Here is a 19,436-nt window from a genome sequence, read left to right as displayed (position 1 = left end):
TATGGGTCTCCTTTCCTTTTCCTGATTCCCTTTCTCAGCTGGGAAGGGGTCATTGGGTGATAGAACAGCTGGTTATAGTTTAACCCCTGGATATGGACTAAGTGTAGAGATCCACCCTGGAAACATTCAATGTTAGCTTGGATGGGGCTCTGAGCAACCTGAGCTAGTTGAAGATGTCTGCTCATTGCAGATGGGGTTGGACTAGATAACAGAATTGCAGAATAGTTAAGGTTGAAAGGCACCTCTGGAGATCATCTAGTCCAACCCCCTGCCAAAGCAGGGCCACCCAGAGCACGTTGCACAGGGTTGTGTCCAGGTGGGTTTTGAATATCTCTAGAGAAGGAGACTCCACAACCTCCCTGGGCAGCCTGTTCCAGTGCTCTGTCACCCTCAAAGTAAAGAAGTTTTTCCTCATATTCAGATAGAACTTCCCTTGTTTCAGTTTGTGCCCATTCCCCCTTGTCCTGTCACTGGGCACCGCTGAGAAGAGTCTGGCCCCATCCTCTTGACACATACCCTTAAGGTATTTGTAAGCATTGATAAGATCCCCTCTCAGTCTTCTCCAGGCTAAACAGACCCAGCTCCCTCAGCCTTTCCTCATAAGAGAGATGCTCCAGTCCTCTGATCATCTTTGTACCCCTCTGTTGGACTCTCTCCAGTAGTTCCTTGTCTTTCTTGAACTGGAGGGCCCAGAACTGGACACAGTACTCCAGGTGTGGCCTCACTAGGGCAGTGCAGAGGGGGAGGATAACTTCCCTTTGACCTGCTGGCCACACTCTTCTTAATGCACCCCAGGATACCATTGGCCTTCCTGGCCACAAGGGCACATTGTTGGCTCATGGTGAACTTGTCCACCTGGATTCCCAGGTCCTTCTCTGCAGAGCTGCTTTCCAGCAGGTCAACCCCCAGCCTGTACTGGTACATGGGGTTATTCCTCCCTAGGTGCAGGACCCTACACTTGCCTTTGTTGAACTTCATGAGGGTCCTCTCTGCCCAACTCTCCAGCCTGTCCAGGTCTCACTGAATGGCAGCACAGCCTTCTGGCGTATTGAACACTCCTCCCAGTTCTGTGTCATCAGTAAACTTGCTGAGGGTACACTCTGTCCCTTTGTCCAGAATAAGTTGAACAGGACTGGACCCAGTACTGACCCCTGGGGAACACCACTAGCCACAGGCCTCCAACTAGACTCAGCACCGCTGATCACAACCCTCTGGGCTCTGCCATTCAGCCAGTTCTCGATCCACCTCACTGTGCACTCACCTAAGCCACACCCCCTGAGCTTCCCTATGAGGATGTTGTGGGAGACAGTGTCAAAAGCCTTGCTGAAGTCAAGGTAGACAACATCCACTGCTCTCCCCTCATCTACCCAGCCAGTCATGTCCTCATAGAAGGCCATCAGATTGGTCAAGCATGATTTCCCCTTGGTGAATCCATGTTGACTACTCCTGATAACCTTCTTTTCCTCCACATGCTTAGAGATAGCATGCAGACTGAGCTGTTCCATCCCCTTTCCAGGGATGGAGGTGAGGCTGACCAGCCTGTAGTTGCCTGTAGATGACCTTTAAAGGTCCCTTTCCACCCAAATTATTCTATGAATTAGGACAGTTACTGAGAATGAATTACCACTATTGTTTAATTGAGTAATTAACTGAGCTTGCCAACCCATTGTTGATCGTAATAAGTAGTGAGGGCAGGATCAAATTGAATTTCCCCCTGGTCTGCTGGTACCAGTTAAGCTTTCCAAATTTGAAGTTCTGCTACTGTATGTACTCCTGATGTCATTATCCTGGCCAATCTGGTCTTGTCAGTGTTGAAGTCTGGGCAAGGTCTGGAAACTCGGTATATCTATGCCCAAATGGTGACCCAGTCCTGTAAGAATATTTATATGAAATGGTATATACACTAACAGCATCAAATTCAGTGTAAAATATAACAGCCATGAAGTGGGAGACTGATTTATTTCCCTCCTCCCCCCTGAGGGATTTGGACCCCCATCTCTAGCCTCTTAATGGAGTGCCCTAACTAGAGCCCTGGGCTGTGAGGGTAACCCTGCTCTCCTTTGGCTGGAGCTGGGGCATTATGCAGCCAAAAATGCAAGTGCCAAGGAGCAGAGAGAAGTCAGATGGGGTAGTTAGGAGCTGCAGACTCCATCTTCTCTAGAGATAGGTCTCCCTCCAGGTGTTACTTCTGCAGGTTTATTGAATGATCACAAGTTAAAGGTACTTCACCCTCCTGTGTGATTTCCTGTGTTCATTGAAAGTCTTTCCATAAGCATTAGTGAGCTCTGATTTATGCCCTAGGAAGAGTTACCAAGGTTCTCAGTTTTACTTTACCAAGCGTTTGCTGAGAAAAAAAGCATTTGTTATTGGAAAGAAGAGGCTTTATACTGAAGCCTGATATCAGCAGATGAAGGTAATTTCCCAGGGAGAAGTGAAAAGACACTGAGCTCCTAAGTACTATCCTACTAATGTAGGAAGAAAAAAACCTGATCTGGTCCACTTCTTGTTTACAGTCGTTCCAGATCATTTTCATGAACAATTGTTTACTTGTTTCCAAATCCATTTCTATTAATTATGGTAATCCAAAAGGGGAAGAGAATTGCCTTTATTGTGATAGCGTTCTCTATTTCAGCAGACATATCTGTCTCATAAAAGGTATGGGACAAGTCTTATCTCAGAAGACAATTAAGCTGATGATTAAATCATGGACTTCATTTGACACAAGGGCTACATGTATGTGAGAAAACAAATCTTTGTAGAAGTGGTGTTGGAAAAGATCTGACTAAACTCCACAGTCTATTATTCCCAATTTAGGCCTGTTTTTTTTAAAGCCTCCCCAACATTTGTATGACCCTAATCAGTATCCACACTCATTGATTTTGGATACTTTCCCTAAATCCATGTTTATTTTTGCAAGGTAGTCCAAATTTCTGCCTTCTCCCAGCTCCACACTGTATCTGCAAGTGAAGGCACATGGTTTGTTAAATTAGAGGCTTTTCTGCTGTAAAGGGCAGCAGGGAGAATTCTGCAAGACACTGTACAGAACAGAGTAGGTGTATGAAAAGTCAAAAGTTGGGTTAATAAAATTTGAGGGTAAAGAAATACGATGTATTTACTGAGAAAGTGAAGTTGTACTTGGATCTGAGCTATTTTGAGTCTGGCCACCAGGACTCAGCCATCTCCTTTTGAACCTGAGTTCTCCTGACTGCTGGACAGCCTCCAGTCTGTGAAGGCAAAGACAGGTGCCATGTGCTCAGCAGCTCAAAGGATAAAATACTTTATGATACTATTAGAAAGAAGTTTATCCTGTCCTGTGTCCTATAAAACATATTCTTGGAAAGTTACCAGAAAGCTATCACAGTCACATTTTTATAACTCTGTATTGGTTTAGTGGCTATTCTCTGATTTCTCTCTTCATATGTTGCTGCTGTACTCTGTCGTTGTAAGTGTACAGTTAAGAAGTAATATAGGTACTATATTTGTTATTCCAATAAACTTTTTATAATGATTAACAGTTTTGAAAATGTCATGTCTGCTTAGCTGAACACGATGTAACAGAGTTAACGTTTTGTACTCCTAACAGATTTTGCAAATGATGTGGTATATGTTTATTTCACATAGAACACTGGGTTCCTATTTAAAGCCCCAACTCAAAAAATGGACCATCTGTGAATATTTAGTTTCTGGCTTTCTATCTCAGTAGTAAAAGCATGTATGATGTATTGTATTAATTTAAGCAAACAAATATATACTGGAGATGCTGCTGTCCTTTGTATTGAAATAGATCTGGAGTTCTTGGCACTCTAGCTGTTTAGTAAATGCATGGGGCTGGCCTGACAAGGTCATACTTCGCTCGGCACCACTGAAGAGTGGTCCTCGTAAAAAGAAGCCTAAATGAATGAAAGAGGACTAGTTAAGAGACAAAGGCATAAGGGCCGCCAGGTCCTCTGAGACAGAAAGATCACTTTATTATTACAGACTGCAAGGAGGACATAAAGAACACTCTGGAATGATTATGGTATTTGTTAACTTAGCCTCAGACAAGCTAAAAAAGAAAGATGTAATCCTTATCTTAAAGACATTTCAAAGATCTGCATCCTGCAGATGTGTTTGCCCACTGGTTTGTGATGCAAAGACCTGATCTAAAAACAGATGCAGGGTGTCAGTCATTTCAGCACTTGTAAATGATGAAACGATAGGGATCACTGCTAATGCTGTTACCAGATTAGAATAGAATAGAATAGTTCAGTTGGAAGGGACCTACAACGATCATCTAGTCCAACTGCCTGACCACTTCAGGGCTGACCAAAAGTTAAAGCATGTTATTAAGGGCATTGTCCCAATGCCTCTTAAACACTGACAGGCTTGGGGCATCGACCACCTCTTTAGGAAGCCTCTTCCAGTGTTTGACCACCCTCTTGGTAAAGAAATGCTTCCTAATGTCAAGTCCGAACCTCCCCTGATGCAGCTTTGAACCATTCCCACGTGTCTTCTCACTGGATCCCAGGGAGAAGAGCTCAGCACCTCCCTCTCCACTTCCCCTCCTCAGGAAGCTGCAGAGAGCAATGAGGTCACCCTTCAGTCTCCTTTTCTCCAAACTAGACAAACCTAAAGTCCTTAGCCACTCCTCATAGGACGTGCCTACACATATTGAGCCTATTGTCAACCACCACCCCCAGATCCCTTTCTGCAGGGCTGCTCTCCAGCCACTCCTCTCCCAATCTATACTTGTGCCCAGTGTTACACCATCCCAGGTGCAGAATCTGGCATTAGGACTTGTTAAATTTCATGCCATTGATGATTGCCCAATGCTCCAGTCTATCCAGATCCATCTGCAAGGTCTCTTGTCCCTCAAAAGAGTCAACAGCACCTCCCAGTTTAGTATCATCAGCAAACTTGCCAATGCTGCATTCAACTCCTGCATCCAGATATTGATAAAAATATTGAACAAGACTGACCCTAGAATTGAGCCCCGAGGAACACTGCAGGTGACTGGTCGCCGGCCAGATGTAGCCCCATTCACTACAACCCTTTTAGTCCTGCCATTCAGGCAGTTCTTCTCCCAGCGCACTGTGAACCTGCTCATCTCACAGTTGGACACCTTGTCAAGGATGCTGTAAGGGACAGTATCAAAAGCCTTACTAAAATCCAGAAAAACTACATCCACCATCTTCCCTTCATCCACTGGATGGGTGACCTTATTGTAGAAGGAAATCAGATTAGTTAGACAGGACTTTCCCTTTGTGAACCCGTTGACTGTGCCTGATGATTGCATTGTTCTTTAAATGTCTTTCAATAGCACCCAGTATGATCTTCGTCATAATTTTTTTCCAGGTACGGAGGTTAGACTAACAGGTCTGTAGTTTCCTGGGTCTTCCCTCATGCTCTTGTAAATTGGAATAACATTGGCTAGCTTCCAGCAGGGACCTCCCCAGACTCCCAAGACCTTTGGTAGATGATCAAGAGGGGTCCTGCTGTAACATTCACTAGCTCCTTCAGTACTCTGGGATGAATCCCATCAAGCCCCATGGACTTATAAACATCCAGCTGATACAGCTGATCCTTTACAATTTCAGTGTCCACAAATGGAAAATGACTGTTCCCACAAACATGGTCCTCCAAACTCAGAGGACTGGGCAGCCCAAGGTCTGTCAGTATTATTAAAGACCCAGGCAAAAAAAAAGCATTGAATGCCTCCACTTTTTCTTCATCCCTATCAGTCAGGTGACCATCTTCAACGATTATCAGTCCAAAGTTTTCCTTGGGCCTCCTCTTGCTATTAATATACTTAAAAGAGCATTTTTTGTTATCTGACACAACACTGGCCAGTTTCAACTCTAGTTGAGATTTGGCCTTTTGTGTCTTCACCCTGCATATGAGGACCACAGCTCTGTAATCTTTCTGCAAAGCCTGACCTTGCTTCCAGAGGTCGTACAATTTCTTTTTCCTCTTGAGCTCCACGAGGAGATCCCTGTTCAGCCAAGCTGGTCTTCTGCCCCGCTTGCTTGACTTATGACACAAAGGAATTGCCTGCTCCTGTGCTTTTAAAAGGTGCTGCTTAAAAACTGACCGTCTCTCATGGACCCATAAGCCCTCAAAAGCAGATTCCCAGGGGGCACTGCTAAGTAGCTCCCTGAGTAGCTTAAAGTTTGCTCTCTTGAAAGCCAGGGTAGCAACTCTGCTGATCTTTTTTCTCATTACACCAAAAACTTTAAACTCGACCATTTTGTGATCACTGTGGCCAAGACAGCCACCTACCATCACATCTCCCACGAGTCCTTCTCTATTCAGTAATAACAAGCCTAGGAGGGCACCTACCCTAGTTGACTCACTGAGTACTTGTGACAAGAAGTTATCTTCCACAAACTTCAGGAATTTCCCAGACTTGCTTGTCACAGCAGTATGACATTCCCAGTTGATGTCTGGGAATTTGAAATCTCCCAGAAGGACAAGGGCTACCAATCCAGAGATTTCTCCTAATTGCCTATAGAATAACTCATTGGTGCTTACATCCTGGCTGGGCGATTGATAGTAGACACACACCATGACATCTCCTTTGTTTTCCACCCCCCCCCAATCCTCACCCAGAGGCTCTCAACCACATCACCACTAAGGGCTATACAGTCAAACCTCTCCCTTACATACAGTGCGACACCTCCACCTCACCTGCCCTGCCTATGCCTCCTGAACAGACTATAGTCCTCCATCCCAGCACTCCAGTCGTGAGACTCATTCCACCAAGTCTCACTAATACCAATGACATTGTAGCTCTGGGAGCTGATCAACGCTTCCAGTTCATCCTGTTTGTTTCTCATACTGCGTGCATATGTGTATAAGCATTTCAGATGTTCTCCTAAACCCCCAGTGCTCCCTGGAGCAGTGTAAATGTTCCCATTAGCATTGCCACCCTCAGGTGGTGCTGTGCCAACCCTTGGCTTACCTTCAGTTGTCCTGTTGATATCCCCTTCCCCCATCAATCCTAGTTTAAAGCCCTCTGAATCAGTCTGGCAAGCTTACAAATAAAGATGCATTTCCCTCATCAGGACGGGTGGATCCAGTCAGGCCTCAGAATACTTTGTGCCTCAAAGACTCCTCCATGGTTATAAAACCCAAAGTTCTGGCGGAGGCACCAGTCCTGGAGCCAGGTATTGATGTCTTGGGCACACCTGTTTCTTCCAATGTCTCTCCCCATTACTGGGAGTAGTGAGGAAGACACTACGTGTGCTTCTGAATCCTTTAGCATTCTTCTGAGGACAATGAAATCTCTTCTGATTGACCTTAGACTTCTTGCAATGTCATTAGTACCCAGGTGAAAGAGCAGGAGTGGGTAATAGTCCAAAGGCTGTACTAAGCTTGGGGAAGGCAGCAAACTTCTCTGAAAAGAGGGTCCGGTCTGAAGATGGGTACCTCCATTCCACTCAGGAGAGCGTCGCCTATGACCATAACTCACCGTTGTTTCTTCTCAGCACTAGTCCTAATCATAGAATCGCTTTGGTTGGAAAGGACCTTTAAGACCATCAAGTCCAACCGTTAACCCAGCACTGCCAAGTCCACCACTAAACCATGTCCCTAAGCACCACATCTACATGTCTTTTAAATGCCTTCAGTGATGGTGACTCTACCACTTCCCTGGGCAACCTGTTCCAATGCTTTACAACCCTTTCGGTGAAGAAATTTTTCCTAATATCCAATCAAAAACTCCCCTATCATTTGTTACTTGAGAGAAGAGACCGCCACCTACCTCTGTACAACCCCTTTTCAGATAGTTGTAGAGAGCGATAAGGTCTCCCCTGAGCCTCCTTTTCTCCAGACTAAACAACCCCCGGTCCCTCAGCCACTCCTCATAAGACTTGTTCTCCAGACTCTTCACCAGCTTCGTTGCCCTTCTTTGGACTCTCTCCAGCACTTCAATGTCTGTCTTGTAGTGAGGGGCCCAAAACTGAACACAGTATTCGAGGTGCGGTCTCACCAGGGCTGAGTACGGGGGGACGATCACTTCCCTAATCCTGCTGGTCACAATATTTCTGATACAAGCCAGGATGCTGTTGGCCTTCTTGGCCACCTGGGCACACTGCTGGCTCATATTTAGCCAGCTGTCGACCAATACCCCCAGGTCCTTTTCCACCAGGCAGCTTTCCAGCCACTCTTCCCCCAGCCTGTAGCATTGCATGGGGTTGTTGTGCCCCAAGTGCAGGACCAGACACTTAGCCTTGTTGAACCTTATACAGTTAGCTTTGTCCCATTGATCCAGCCTGTCCAGATCCCTCTGCAGAGCCTTCCTACCCTCAAGCAGATCAACACTCCCGCCCAACTTGGTGTTGTCTGCAAATTTACTGAGGGTGCACTCGATCCCCTCATCCAGACCATTGATAAAGATACTAAAGAGAACTGGCCCCAGTACTGAGCCTTGGGATTCACCACTTGTGACCGGCCACCAACTGGATTTAACTCCATTCACCACAACTCTTTGGGCTCGGCCACCCAGACAGTTTTTTACCCAGCGAAGACTATGCCCATCCAAGCCAAGAGCAGTCAGTTCCTCCAGGAGAATGCTGTGAGAAATGGTGTCAAAGGCTTTACTAAAGTCCAGGTACACAACATCCACAGCCTTTCCCTCATCCAGTAAGCGGGTCATCTTGTCATAGAAGGAGATCAGGTTAGTCAAGCAGGACCTGCTTTTCATAAACCCATGCTGACTGGGCCTCATCACCTGTGTGTCATGTACATGCTGCATGATGGCACTCAAGATGATCTGCTCCGTAACCTTCCTCGGCACCGAGGTCAGACTGACAGGCCTGTAGTTCCCCAGATCCTCCTCCCAGACCTTCTTGTAGATGGGCGTCACATTTCCAAACCTCCAGTCAACTGGGACCTCCCCAGTTAACCAGGACTGCTGATAAATGATGGAAAGTGGCTTGGTGAGCACTTCTGCCAGCTCCCTCAGTACCCTCAGTACATTTGTATGACCCTAATCAGTATCCACACTCATTGATTTTGGATACTTTCCCTAAATCCATGTTTATTTTTGCAAGGTAGTCCAAATTTCTGCCTTCTCCCAGCTCCACACTGTATCAGAAAAAGTGCTCTCTTCATTTAAATATGTAAATCATCTCTTAGGTTTGCTTCAAATAATGTAGCATAAAGACTTCAAGGCTGATTTGGGTATATTAACATATACTTAGTTTATATATAACATGTACTCAGTTTATATACTCAGCTTGAGTATATTAACATACACTCAGTATATGTTAATGGAGTCCATTTTTCAAATTTGTGTGCTTGAAATGTGGCTATTGATGCCTGGAGAACATAGATGGAAAACCCATCTTGCACGGACTTCTCTAAAGAATAAGAGTAGGGTTGACATTGATTTTAGAGAAGTTCTAGTATGGATTTGAACATGATGTTTTACCTCCTGCCTTCCTCTAATGAATATAGTCACTCAAGCCTAGAGTAAATAAAATGCCTTAATTTCATAGAATCATAGAATGGTTTCAGTTGGAAGGGACCTTAAATATCATCTAGTTCCAACCCCAAAACTGTACAAATAACCCATTATCAAATAACAATGGCAGTTTGAACTAATATCTAGAGAGCCTAGTATTGAAATAACTAAATCTTTTGAGCATATTTACAGCTTCTGCATAATTCACCAAGGCAGCACCTACAAACAAAAATCTGTACAAATGACAAGCAGATGCATGGATTTTACAGATATGGAACATTATCATCATCTAGTCCAACTTCTTACTCAAGACAGGCCATAAAACCAGCAAAACAGACAAGATATATTTGAAAATTAGAGGTGGAAAAAAAAATCCACTTGATTATTTTCCAACTTTGAAATTACGAAACTCTCAAAAGAAAAGGAAATGGGGAAAGGCAACATTATTGTGGGACTTCATTCACAAACAGGAGGCAGCATGAAAGAAGACATGAAAACAAGCAAAAGAGGAAGAAAAAAGGAGCTTATGGAGGGCTCATGTTGCCACTGAAGGAAACTAGCAGGGAACATCTCTCAGATGTGTACTAACTGAAAATACTCGGTTACTGGTGATGGATACGTTCATGTTCGTACAGGTATTCCTGGCATTTTCAAAGTCTAAAAAATACCTCAAAGCAGTGTGGATTCGGTAGGGAACACTGCTTTGCTGCTGAAATGAGATGAATTCAGCATAGTGAAGCCCCTTTGGTCAGATCCTGAGACTGATGCAAGTTTTGCATAAATAGTGACTGAGTGAAAACTAAGTAAAGGCTTTTAGTTCAACAGCTGTATGACTGAATACATTTAAAACCAAAAACTATACTGAAGGGTGAACTGAACAAAGGAGATACCATTAAACCTATTAAGACAAGCATAACCACCTCTATAATAAGAGTTTACAAAAGTCAGTGACTGAAAAAACAGCTGGTTGTTTAATAAGGCTGGAGCTCTCCAACTGCTCAACTTTAGCTCAAGAAATGTAATAGTGTGTCATTTGTCACTAATCCTCACCACATCCTATGCAGAAATAGTTGTTAGATTTCATTCTTTCCTTATAGATGCCAATAGTTCAGGCTTCAAGAGGAGAGTAGAAATGTACTCTTAGAGTGCACAGTTTCTACAGTCATATATGTTCATTTAAACATGGAATTTCTCTTCCAGCTAAGAGCAGCTGTTCAGCCTATTCAACCATCTTTAGCATTCCTACACTTTCCTCTGTTTCATCATCTTTTGAAATAGAAAACACAAGTGCAAACCATAAAGTAGCCTGTTTGTCAGAGGGTACATATCACTTTCACTCATCTTTGTCTCATTTCAGTTTTTACCACTGTGTTGCCCGAGAGCAGAATCAGAACAGTAGTAGTCAGTGTTTAAGCTGGAGCAATTTCATAAGCTCCCATTTTTATTGCTGAGCTTATATTTATTCTATAGATAGAAGACACTTTCATACTGGAAGCAGAACCTTGGTTCTATTGAAGTCTAAAGAAATTTTGCTGCTGACATCAGTATGGAATATTAACTGGGGACTATAACAATGTGTATGCTTGTAGAGTGAATAGCATGATTTATGTACTTTGTTAAAAATCCTTTGTAGAAATACCATGAGTGGAAATGAGAAAGTAAATGGTGGTGATTCATATTCTGTGTTAAACTCTCTTCCCCTTTCATGGAAGTTAACAACATTATTAGCTGCTGCATAGATATTCTGTTTTGGAAATACCTCAACAACTATCTGAACTCACTGTAGCCTTTCTTTTCTTTTTTTAAAAGGGCAGGGAGAGAGATTATTTGTGGTTCTATTTTTCAAAATAGTATATTTCCAAATATACTTATTTACATAAAGAAACTGAGGATGCTTGTCTGTTCTAAAGAAATGAACTTTTTTATAAGCTCCAGAGGAGCATGGAAACATCTGTCTCAGATTTCCAGACCAAGTTTTCAAAACTGAAAAGCTGAAATACTGCTGATAAAATCTAGAATTTTTAATGTCTATCCAGGTTTAAACTAAATGTTTAGAATCACACACCACTGCACTAGATATCATTCCATCAGATGCTGGAGAAAGAAATTTTAAAGTGCTTATATAGGAAAGACAAAAGGTCCCTGGGAGATATTTAATACAAAAATCCTTCACTTCATCCCCCCTTATTTATTGTTGAGTACTAAAATGAGATCAGCTACTCCAGAGTCAGATAGAAAAAAAATAATGGGGAACTGTGCTATTAAAAGCTTTAAAGTTATCTACTGAAGTTATTTAAAGAAGGGACTGCTCCTTAACTATTTCTCACATGGTGGTCAAATCTGCAGTCTCTTCTATGGTTTCCTTGGGACTCACATTTTTATGGAATTAAGTTCTGGTTAATGTGAAGATCATGCCTCCATTCAAATTAGCAAGGGTTTGCTACCAACATGAAAGGAGATGAGAAGAGAGGCTAGATTTAATCTTTCCTCGATGAATTTCTACATCATGGGGCTTGGCAGTTTGAAGGGGAAAAAAAGCAGCAAGGTGATCCATATTTAGACTGTAAATCTGTACTTTCCCTCCTCTTTTAGGTGCTCTTTTGTCAGATTATACAGCACCTCTCTGACTGAGCTGGTCACTGACTGGTTAAACACTTTCCCTTGTAGGCTTGGTCCTGTGATGTGTGTAACCATGGACAGGGGAATAAAACAATATGCTCGGTGAAAGCAACCAAAGATTAGTAGTGCAAGGAAATTATTTCTAGTAATTTCAAGCAGTTCTACAGCCTCTGTCATACCTCCGTGTTCCAGATAGACTGAAATTTTGCATAAAACAGGCTGTGGAAGAAGGGAGAACTGGCAGCCAAGAGATAAGAGAGCACTTAGACACAACTCACTGTCACTTCTCTATTTTTTGGCAGCATTTCAATAATCTAACAAAGCCAGTAAATAACATAGCTGCGTTCTCAATTGCTATGGGCTTTCTGAAGCATTTTATACTCCTTTTGCCAGGAAAGAATCAGATACACAAGATGAAAGACATTTGAAGGAAAGGTCCATATTTTGAAGGGGAGATTTTGGCCTACAGGCATATTTTATGTTCAAATTGTGTGAGTTTAACATTGTCAAGATGAATTTTGAAAAACTTTTTTTCCTTTTTTGGAAAGAAGTAGAGTCTTTCTTGATATTCAGAGGATTCTCTTCCCCTTCTCCCATTTTAATAAGTCAATTCTTTGTACCCAAAGTCTTCAAGATCTAACTGTTCCTTATTTTGCCCAGGGAGTTAGGGTGAAAAGGAAACATAACAAAATGCATACTCCCTAACAATCCTCTCTGAAACACACACACACATGCTTATATATATTATGTATGTGTATATATATATATATATATATATGTTGAGAGGGCACGGAGTAAATGCATGCAGACCAATATGATCGTTAAGCAGATCTCGTTTATTTACGTATCTGAGGGTACATTTATACTATTCTATTGAGGGTACACACTCTGTGTACATGTCATTTCTATTATGATTGGTTAGTATGCTTTGTTCACACACCTCTATATTAGTTCTGATTGGCTTATGCTAAAAAGTTATATCTTGCAGGTGCTGCATTCTTTCTTATTTTTCAGCTTCCCCATATCTTATTTTTCTCATAGCCAAGGTCCTCAACTTCCCCCATATCTTGTTGGTCTCATAGCTAAGGCCCTTGTTCTGTATTATGATTGGCTAGTTCATCACCACCCCATTACCACCCCCTGGACATGCCTGGGCATAGCTCGTTCAGTACCTCGTTCCCACCATTGTCCTGTGGGAACCCCACATATATATATATATATATATATATATATATATATATATATATACAGTGCTGGACTTCAGGAGAGCTAACTTTGGCCTCTTCAAGGACCTACTTGGGGGTATCCCATGGGTTAGGGCTCTAGAAGGTAGGGGAGTCTTAAGAGAGCTGGATGAGCAAGGAGCTTCTGGCAAAACATAAATGGAAGAAGGAAGTCTATGGAATGTGGAAAAAGGGACAGGCCACTTGGGAGTACATGTACTTCAAATATGTCAGCAGCAAAAGGAAGACTAGAGAAAATGTGGGCCTGCTGCTGAATGAGGAAGGTGCCCTGGTGATGGAGGATACAGAGAAGGTGGAGTTACTGAATGCTGCCTTTGCCTCAGACTTTACTGCTAAGGCCAGCCCTCAGGAATCAAAGACCCTGCAGGTATGAGAGAGTCTGGAGAAAGGAAGACTCCCTTGATCGAGGAGGATCAAGTTAGAGATCATTTAGGCAAACCGGACATGCACAAATCCATGGGCCCCGATGGGATGCACCCACGAGTGCTGAGGGAGCTGGCACATGCTAAGCCAAGCCACTCTCCATTGTCTTAGAAAGGTCATGGAGAACAGGAGAGGTGCCTGAGGAGTGGAGGAAGGCCAATGTCACTCCAGTCTTCAAAAAAGGGCAAGAAGGAGGACCCAGGCTGGTCAGCCTCACCTCCATCCCTGGAAAGGTGATGGAACAGCTCATTCTGGATGCCATCTCTAAGCATGTGGAGGAAAAGGAGGTTATCAGGAATAGTCAACATGGATTCACCAAGGGGAAATCATGCTTGACCCATCTGATGGCCTTCTATGAGGACATGACCAGCTGGGTAGATGAGGGGAGAGCAGTGGATGTTGTCTACCTTGACCTCAGCAAGGCTTTTGACACTGTCTCCCACAACATCCTCATAGGGAAGCTCAGGAATGTGGGTTCGATGAGTGGACAGTGAGGTGGATTGAGAACTGGCTGAATGGCAGAGCCCAGAGGGTTGTGATCGGTGGCACTGAGTCTAGTTGGAGGCCTGTGGCTAGTGGTGTTCCCCAGGGGTCAGTACTGGGTCCAGTCCTGTTCAACTTATTCATCAATGATCTGGATGAAGGGACAGAGTGTACACTCAGCAAGTTTGCTGATGACACAAAACTGGGGGGAGTGTCCGATACACCAGAAGGCTGTGCTGCCATTCGGTGAGACCTGGACAGGCTGGAGAGTTGGGCAGAGAGGACCCTCATGAAGTTCAACAAAGGCAAGTATAGGGTCCTGCACCTAGGGAGGAATAACCCCATGCACCAGTACAGGTTGGGGGTTAACCTGCTGGAAAGCAGCTCTGCAGAGAAGGACCTGGGAGTTCTAGTGGACAAGAAGTTCACCATGAGCCAGCAATGTGCCCTTGTGGCCAGGAAGGCCAATGGTATCCTGGGGTGCATTAGGAAGAGTGTGGCCAGCAGATCAAGGGAGGTTATCCTGCCCCTCTACACGGCCCTGGTGAGGCCACACCTGGAGTACTGTGTGCAGTTCTGGGCCCCCCAGTTCAAGAAAGACAAGGAACTACTGGAGAGAGTCCAGCAGAGGGGTACAAAGATGATCAGAGGACTAGAGCATCTCTCTTATGAGGAAAGGCTGAGGGAGCTGGGGCTGTTTAGCCTGGAGAAGAGAAGACTGAGGGGGGATCTTATCAATGCTTACAAATACCTTAAGGGTATGTGTCAAGAGGATGAGGCCAGACTCTTCTCAGTGGTGCCCAGTGACAGGACAAGGGGCAATGGGCACAAACTGAACCATGGGAAGTTCCATCTCAGTATGAGAAAAAACTTCTTTACTTTGAGGGTGACAGAGCACTGGAACAGGCTGCCCAGGTAGGTTGTGGAGTCTCCTTCTCTGGAGATATTCAAAACCCGCCTGGACGTGACCCTGTGCAATGTGCTCTAGGTGAACCTGCTTTGGCAGGGGGTTGGACTAGATGACCTCCAGAGGTCCCTTCCAACCCTTACCATTCTGTGATATAGTGTGTGTATATATATACACACTACTGCGAATCAATGTGACTGCAAGTCACATCCTGGTATAATTATTAGATACTTATCCCAGTTTTAAGCAATTTTTTTAGGCTTTTGTCCTATCACAGGTGTTTTTAGCATCATCATTTTAGAGGTCCTACGGTTTTCACTTCAATTACTTTTCCTTCTTTGTGCATTGATTGATCCCTTTGTCTAAAGTTTCCATCTTAAAGTTTTGTCACTGAGCCTTTGGCTTCAGACAGTTATGTCAGAGATAATTCCACAATCTACCCTATTAGAAGGAAGTAATCTGTTTGCAAGCAGGTTTTTAAGATGCCTTCTCTTGTCCACAGCTTAACCGGGTCAGAGAGATGTGCTTTCATCTATCTTTAGAAGCAGATTTGTCCAGCACGGAGCTTCCTGAAACAAAACAGGTACTTTAGTACTCTAACCACATTCATGCTCTCCAGCCAATATTTCCAAGAATGGTTTTATAAATAGCATCAACATGTCACAGGTAACAGAGGGAAAATATGTCTAGTTTTCCAACCTAATCTTGGCCTGGTTGGACAGATGCATATACACATACACTTTCAGATAAGTGCATCCCTAGAGAGCCAAGGCAAAAGGCAGAAGCCTTATTTAAGATGAACCAAAATTCATAATCAGTATTTTAGATGAACCCCAAATTCAGGAGAAGCTCCCTCTATAAACAGTGGAATATAAAATTTTGCTAGAGGACAATTATTAATCTGCCTTGTCACACTGTACCATATAAAGGATCAGAGCATTCTTAGGTGCCAATTACTCTGGAGACCTGAGGGGTTGTTGACATTAATTCTATATTTAGTTTTAAAGTGGAGGCTTTGTCCACCTGTTTAGAAACAAACAAAAAAGCCCCTAGATTATGCCTATAAAATGGAAAGTAATTCAGAGTGGTCAAAGGCCTTTCCTCCCCCAAATCTGCCAGGTAAATATCTCTGGGATTAAAACAAAGAAAATTAATTAATCTCTGCCTTCTTATTACAATACAAAGTGAGAGAAGCCAGGAAACAGCACAAAACCTGATGGTACACAGTGTCAGATCACTTGGCCATTGTTTTCTCTCATAGCAGCACATGTTAATGATTGATACAAAGAAGTTTAAATTTTTTTGGCTTTGACTTTTCATGTCACAGCCATAATAAATGTGCACATTGTTTGTATTGCCATATCCTTTAGATGCACTACTAATTTCTAGAGCCTGTGCATGCATAGCCAAGGACAGGATTTTGCCCACAAATAGCCTGGCTGAATTAAATTAAGCAGAAACATTGCCATACAGATTCATCTGCTAAATAGTGTGTCATGGTACAGCATGTTTATGTTGCAAAGATGTTGTATGGGTCAAACTTGATTTAAACCACCAATTTTACTACAGGAAGACCAAAGCTTCTTTGTTCTTCATGAGCCAATTTAATTGTTTTAAAAGGCATTTGTCTTATATGGGCCTAAGACATCCTTAGTTGCATTTAATTAAAAAACCAACAACCTCCAAACCAATAAACTAGACAATAAAACGTTAACCCCAGGAGAGCAGGAAGAAAAAAAGAGATTTTGGGGGTTTTTTTGTTTGTTTTAAGGAATTTGGGCAACACAGAAAAAATTAAATATGAAGAATGAAGAAATGAGTTTTAATGTGGACAGTACACGAGCTTCTCCATTTTCCTGCTGCCTGCAGCCACTGAGCCCTGTTACAAAGCCACACAGAACGACTCCATTTGGTGAAGAATTCAGACTGCACATCTCACATTTCCACTATGGCCCTTCTCCTCTTGGAGACACGGAAACTTTCCAGGGGTCCTTGGAAGGAGGGTCTCGGAAACGCAAGAGCATGCCAACAAAAATGCTTCCTCCTATTGCTCTTGAGGGTTCCTCATCACCACCAGACAGACCTGAAGATCGCAATGATATAGGCTCTTCCAGTCTCCCCTTGCTGTTTCAACAGCCAGCACAGCCCAAATACAGTTCCCAGATGATCAACTGCTGCAACTTTAATTTTCAGTTCTACAGAACTCTGGAGTGCTTTGGAGCCAAGCCTGTTAAGCAAGAACCAGTGAAGCCTAAGATGGCATGGCCCAGTAGCTCAGCATTTGTGCAGGCTCCTTATCCTTGTTATCCTAAAGTCCATCCTGGCTTAATGGTTCCTTTTATTGTGCCCACAAACTTTCATTTTGGGAACCCCTTTCAAAGGAAAAGGCCTCCACAGCCACCCTTCAGGAGGGCTGAAGTAAGAGGAAGTGCTGAAAATAAACAGAAAGTGGAAAGAGTAGATGTCAACCTTCAGATAGATGACAGCTACTATGTTGATGTGGGGGGCGAACAGAAACGCTGGCAATGTCCCATGTGTGAGAAGTCCTATACATCCAAGTACAATTTGGTCACCCATATCTTGGGGCACAGCGGCATTAAACCACATGCTTGCACCCAATGTGGCAAACTTTTCAAGCAGCTGAGCCACTTGCACACGCATATGTTGACACACCAGGGCACTAGGCCACATAAGTGCCAGGTGTGCCACAAGGCTTTCACTCAAACCAGTCACCTTAAGAGACACATGATGCAACACAGTGACATCAAGCCTTATAACTGCAGGATCTGTGGCAGAGGTTTTGCCTATCCTAGCGAGCTGAAAGCACATGAATCTAAGCATGAGAGTGGCCAAGAGAACATTTGCGTGGAGTGTGGTCTGGACTTCCCAACCTTGGCCCAGCTGAAGAGACACTTAACAACCCACCATGGCCCTATACAGTACAATTGCACTGAATGTGATAAGACCTTCCAGTACCCGAGTCAGCTGCAAAACCACATGATGAAGCACAAAGACATCCGTCCATATATCTGCACTGAATGTGGCATGGAGTTTGTGCAGCCTCACCATCTCAAACAACACTCCTTAACTCACAAGGTAAGCCATCACGAGTTGCACTGTCACCTTGCATCGGAAGGTAGTACAAGGATTACAGAATACTAAAGATACACATACCTCCTTGGAAAGAAGTTAATCAGTCTATAGAGCCTCATGCTGGCCCTTTGCCAGTGGGAGAATTTTATGTAGAGCAAAAGTCCCAGCAGCACTGGCAATACTAGAAGCTAGATGTCTCTGCCAGTCTTAAGAAAATACATGCAAAAATGTTTTGTTATAAAAAGGAGTTAATTTAAAACACCCGTATTACTTCCCAAAATTGTATTCACATCTCTCTGAGTTTTATCTTCAGAATGACTTTCTGTAAAATAATATAATTATGTAGAGCTGTCTACCCCCCCCTGAAATTTTAACAGAAATTTTCTACTGAAAAACAGATCTATTGCTTTGCTTCCCTTAACTGGGAAGTAGGTGGATATGCAGTAGGCTGTATGTATGCAGCAAAAGAAGGTATATTATTACACATCAGAATTTGAAGAATCATTATAATGAGACGTTTAGGGAAAAAAACAACCTAAGAAAAATTTCCCTTTGTGCATAAGTTATCCAGAATTACAGTTAATAGAAGTGGACAAGCAGGACCATCATCCCAGCCAATTCGTATCAAGTGGCAGTCTTGCCACTGCTGTTGGTAATGACAGCAATGTCATTTTTGACTAGGAGCAGGCTTTGGAACACATCCAAAAGGATCACTTTAAAAAATAGGAAAAATGTGTTCCATTCAACAATGTCTGAAATTAGTTTATCCACCTTTACAACAGTGTTATTAAGACAAGTTAAAAAACCCACGTTTTATAAAAATTTGCTTCGTCTTGCATATTTTTTCCTTTAACACTTGAATTTTGGCTTTTATATGAAAAATAGAAAGTTACAACATTTTAGTCTAATAGACACAATTTCTTTTAAAAAACAACCTCCTCTACTTCCACATTTGCTTGTTCTTCCCTTCTACACTATTATCATTTCTGCTCTTTCTGGAGACTCCCTGGTCTTTGGATTTACCATGCAGAATTCTACTAATTCAAAGCTTGATAGTGTTTTCTCATTGCCCTTGAGCCTTTATGGAGCTTCTGCTTCTTTGTCCACAGCTGCAGCTGTGAACATAATTGACAGTACTTAGCTGCCCAAATGTAGCCTCACATCAGATAAGCAGACACTAAGAGTTGCTGTTGGTGTTCACAGTTTTAGCTTTGCAATTAAC

At 43.1% G+C, this 19,436-nt stretch overlaps 1 protein-coding gene across 2 annotated transcripts in view; it reads left to right on the top strand.

Annotated features, from left to right (window-relative positions):
• The window catches only part of LOC137677111 (zinc finger protein 366-like), a 48,198-nt gene that overhangs the window by 16,776 nt on the left and 11,986 nt on the right, over positions 1-19,436 (top strand). The window contains exons 2-3 of one of the 2 annotated variants that reach the window (XM_068424301.1): positions 15,624-15,704; positions 16,991-18,217. In XM_068424301.1, coding sequence (XP_068280402.1) covers positions 15,642-15,704; positions 16,991-18,217 — 1,290 coding nt within the window. In that variant the 5' untranslated portion in view covers positions 15,624-15,641. Of the gene's footprint in view, positions 1-15,622; positions 15,705-16,892; positions 18,218-19,436 lie in introns of those variants that run through there. The other variant, XM_068424300.1, reaches the window with a different exon arrangement.

The sequence above is a fragment of the Nyctibius grandis genome (assembly GCF_013368605.1).
Source record: "Nyctibius grandis isolate bNycGra1 chromosome W unlocalized genomic scaffold, bNycGra1.pri SUPER_W_unloc_1, whole genome shotgun sequence".
Taxonomy (NCBI): domain Eukaryota; kingdom Metazoa; phylum Chordata; class Aves; order Nyctibiiformes; family Nyctibiidae; genus Nyctibius; species Nyctibius grandis.
The sequence above is the reverse complement of the archived record's forward strand: the minus strand, read 5'-3'. Positions and strand labels throughout refer to the sequence as shown.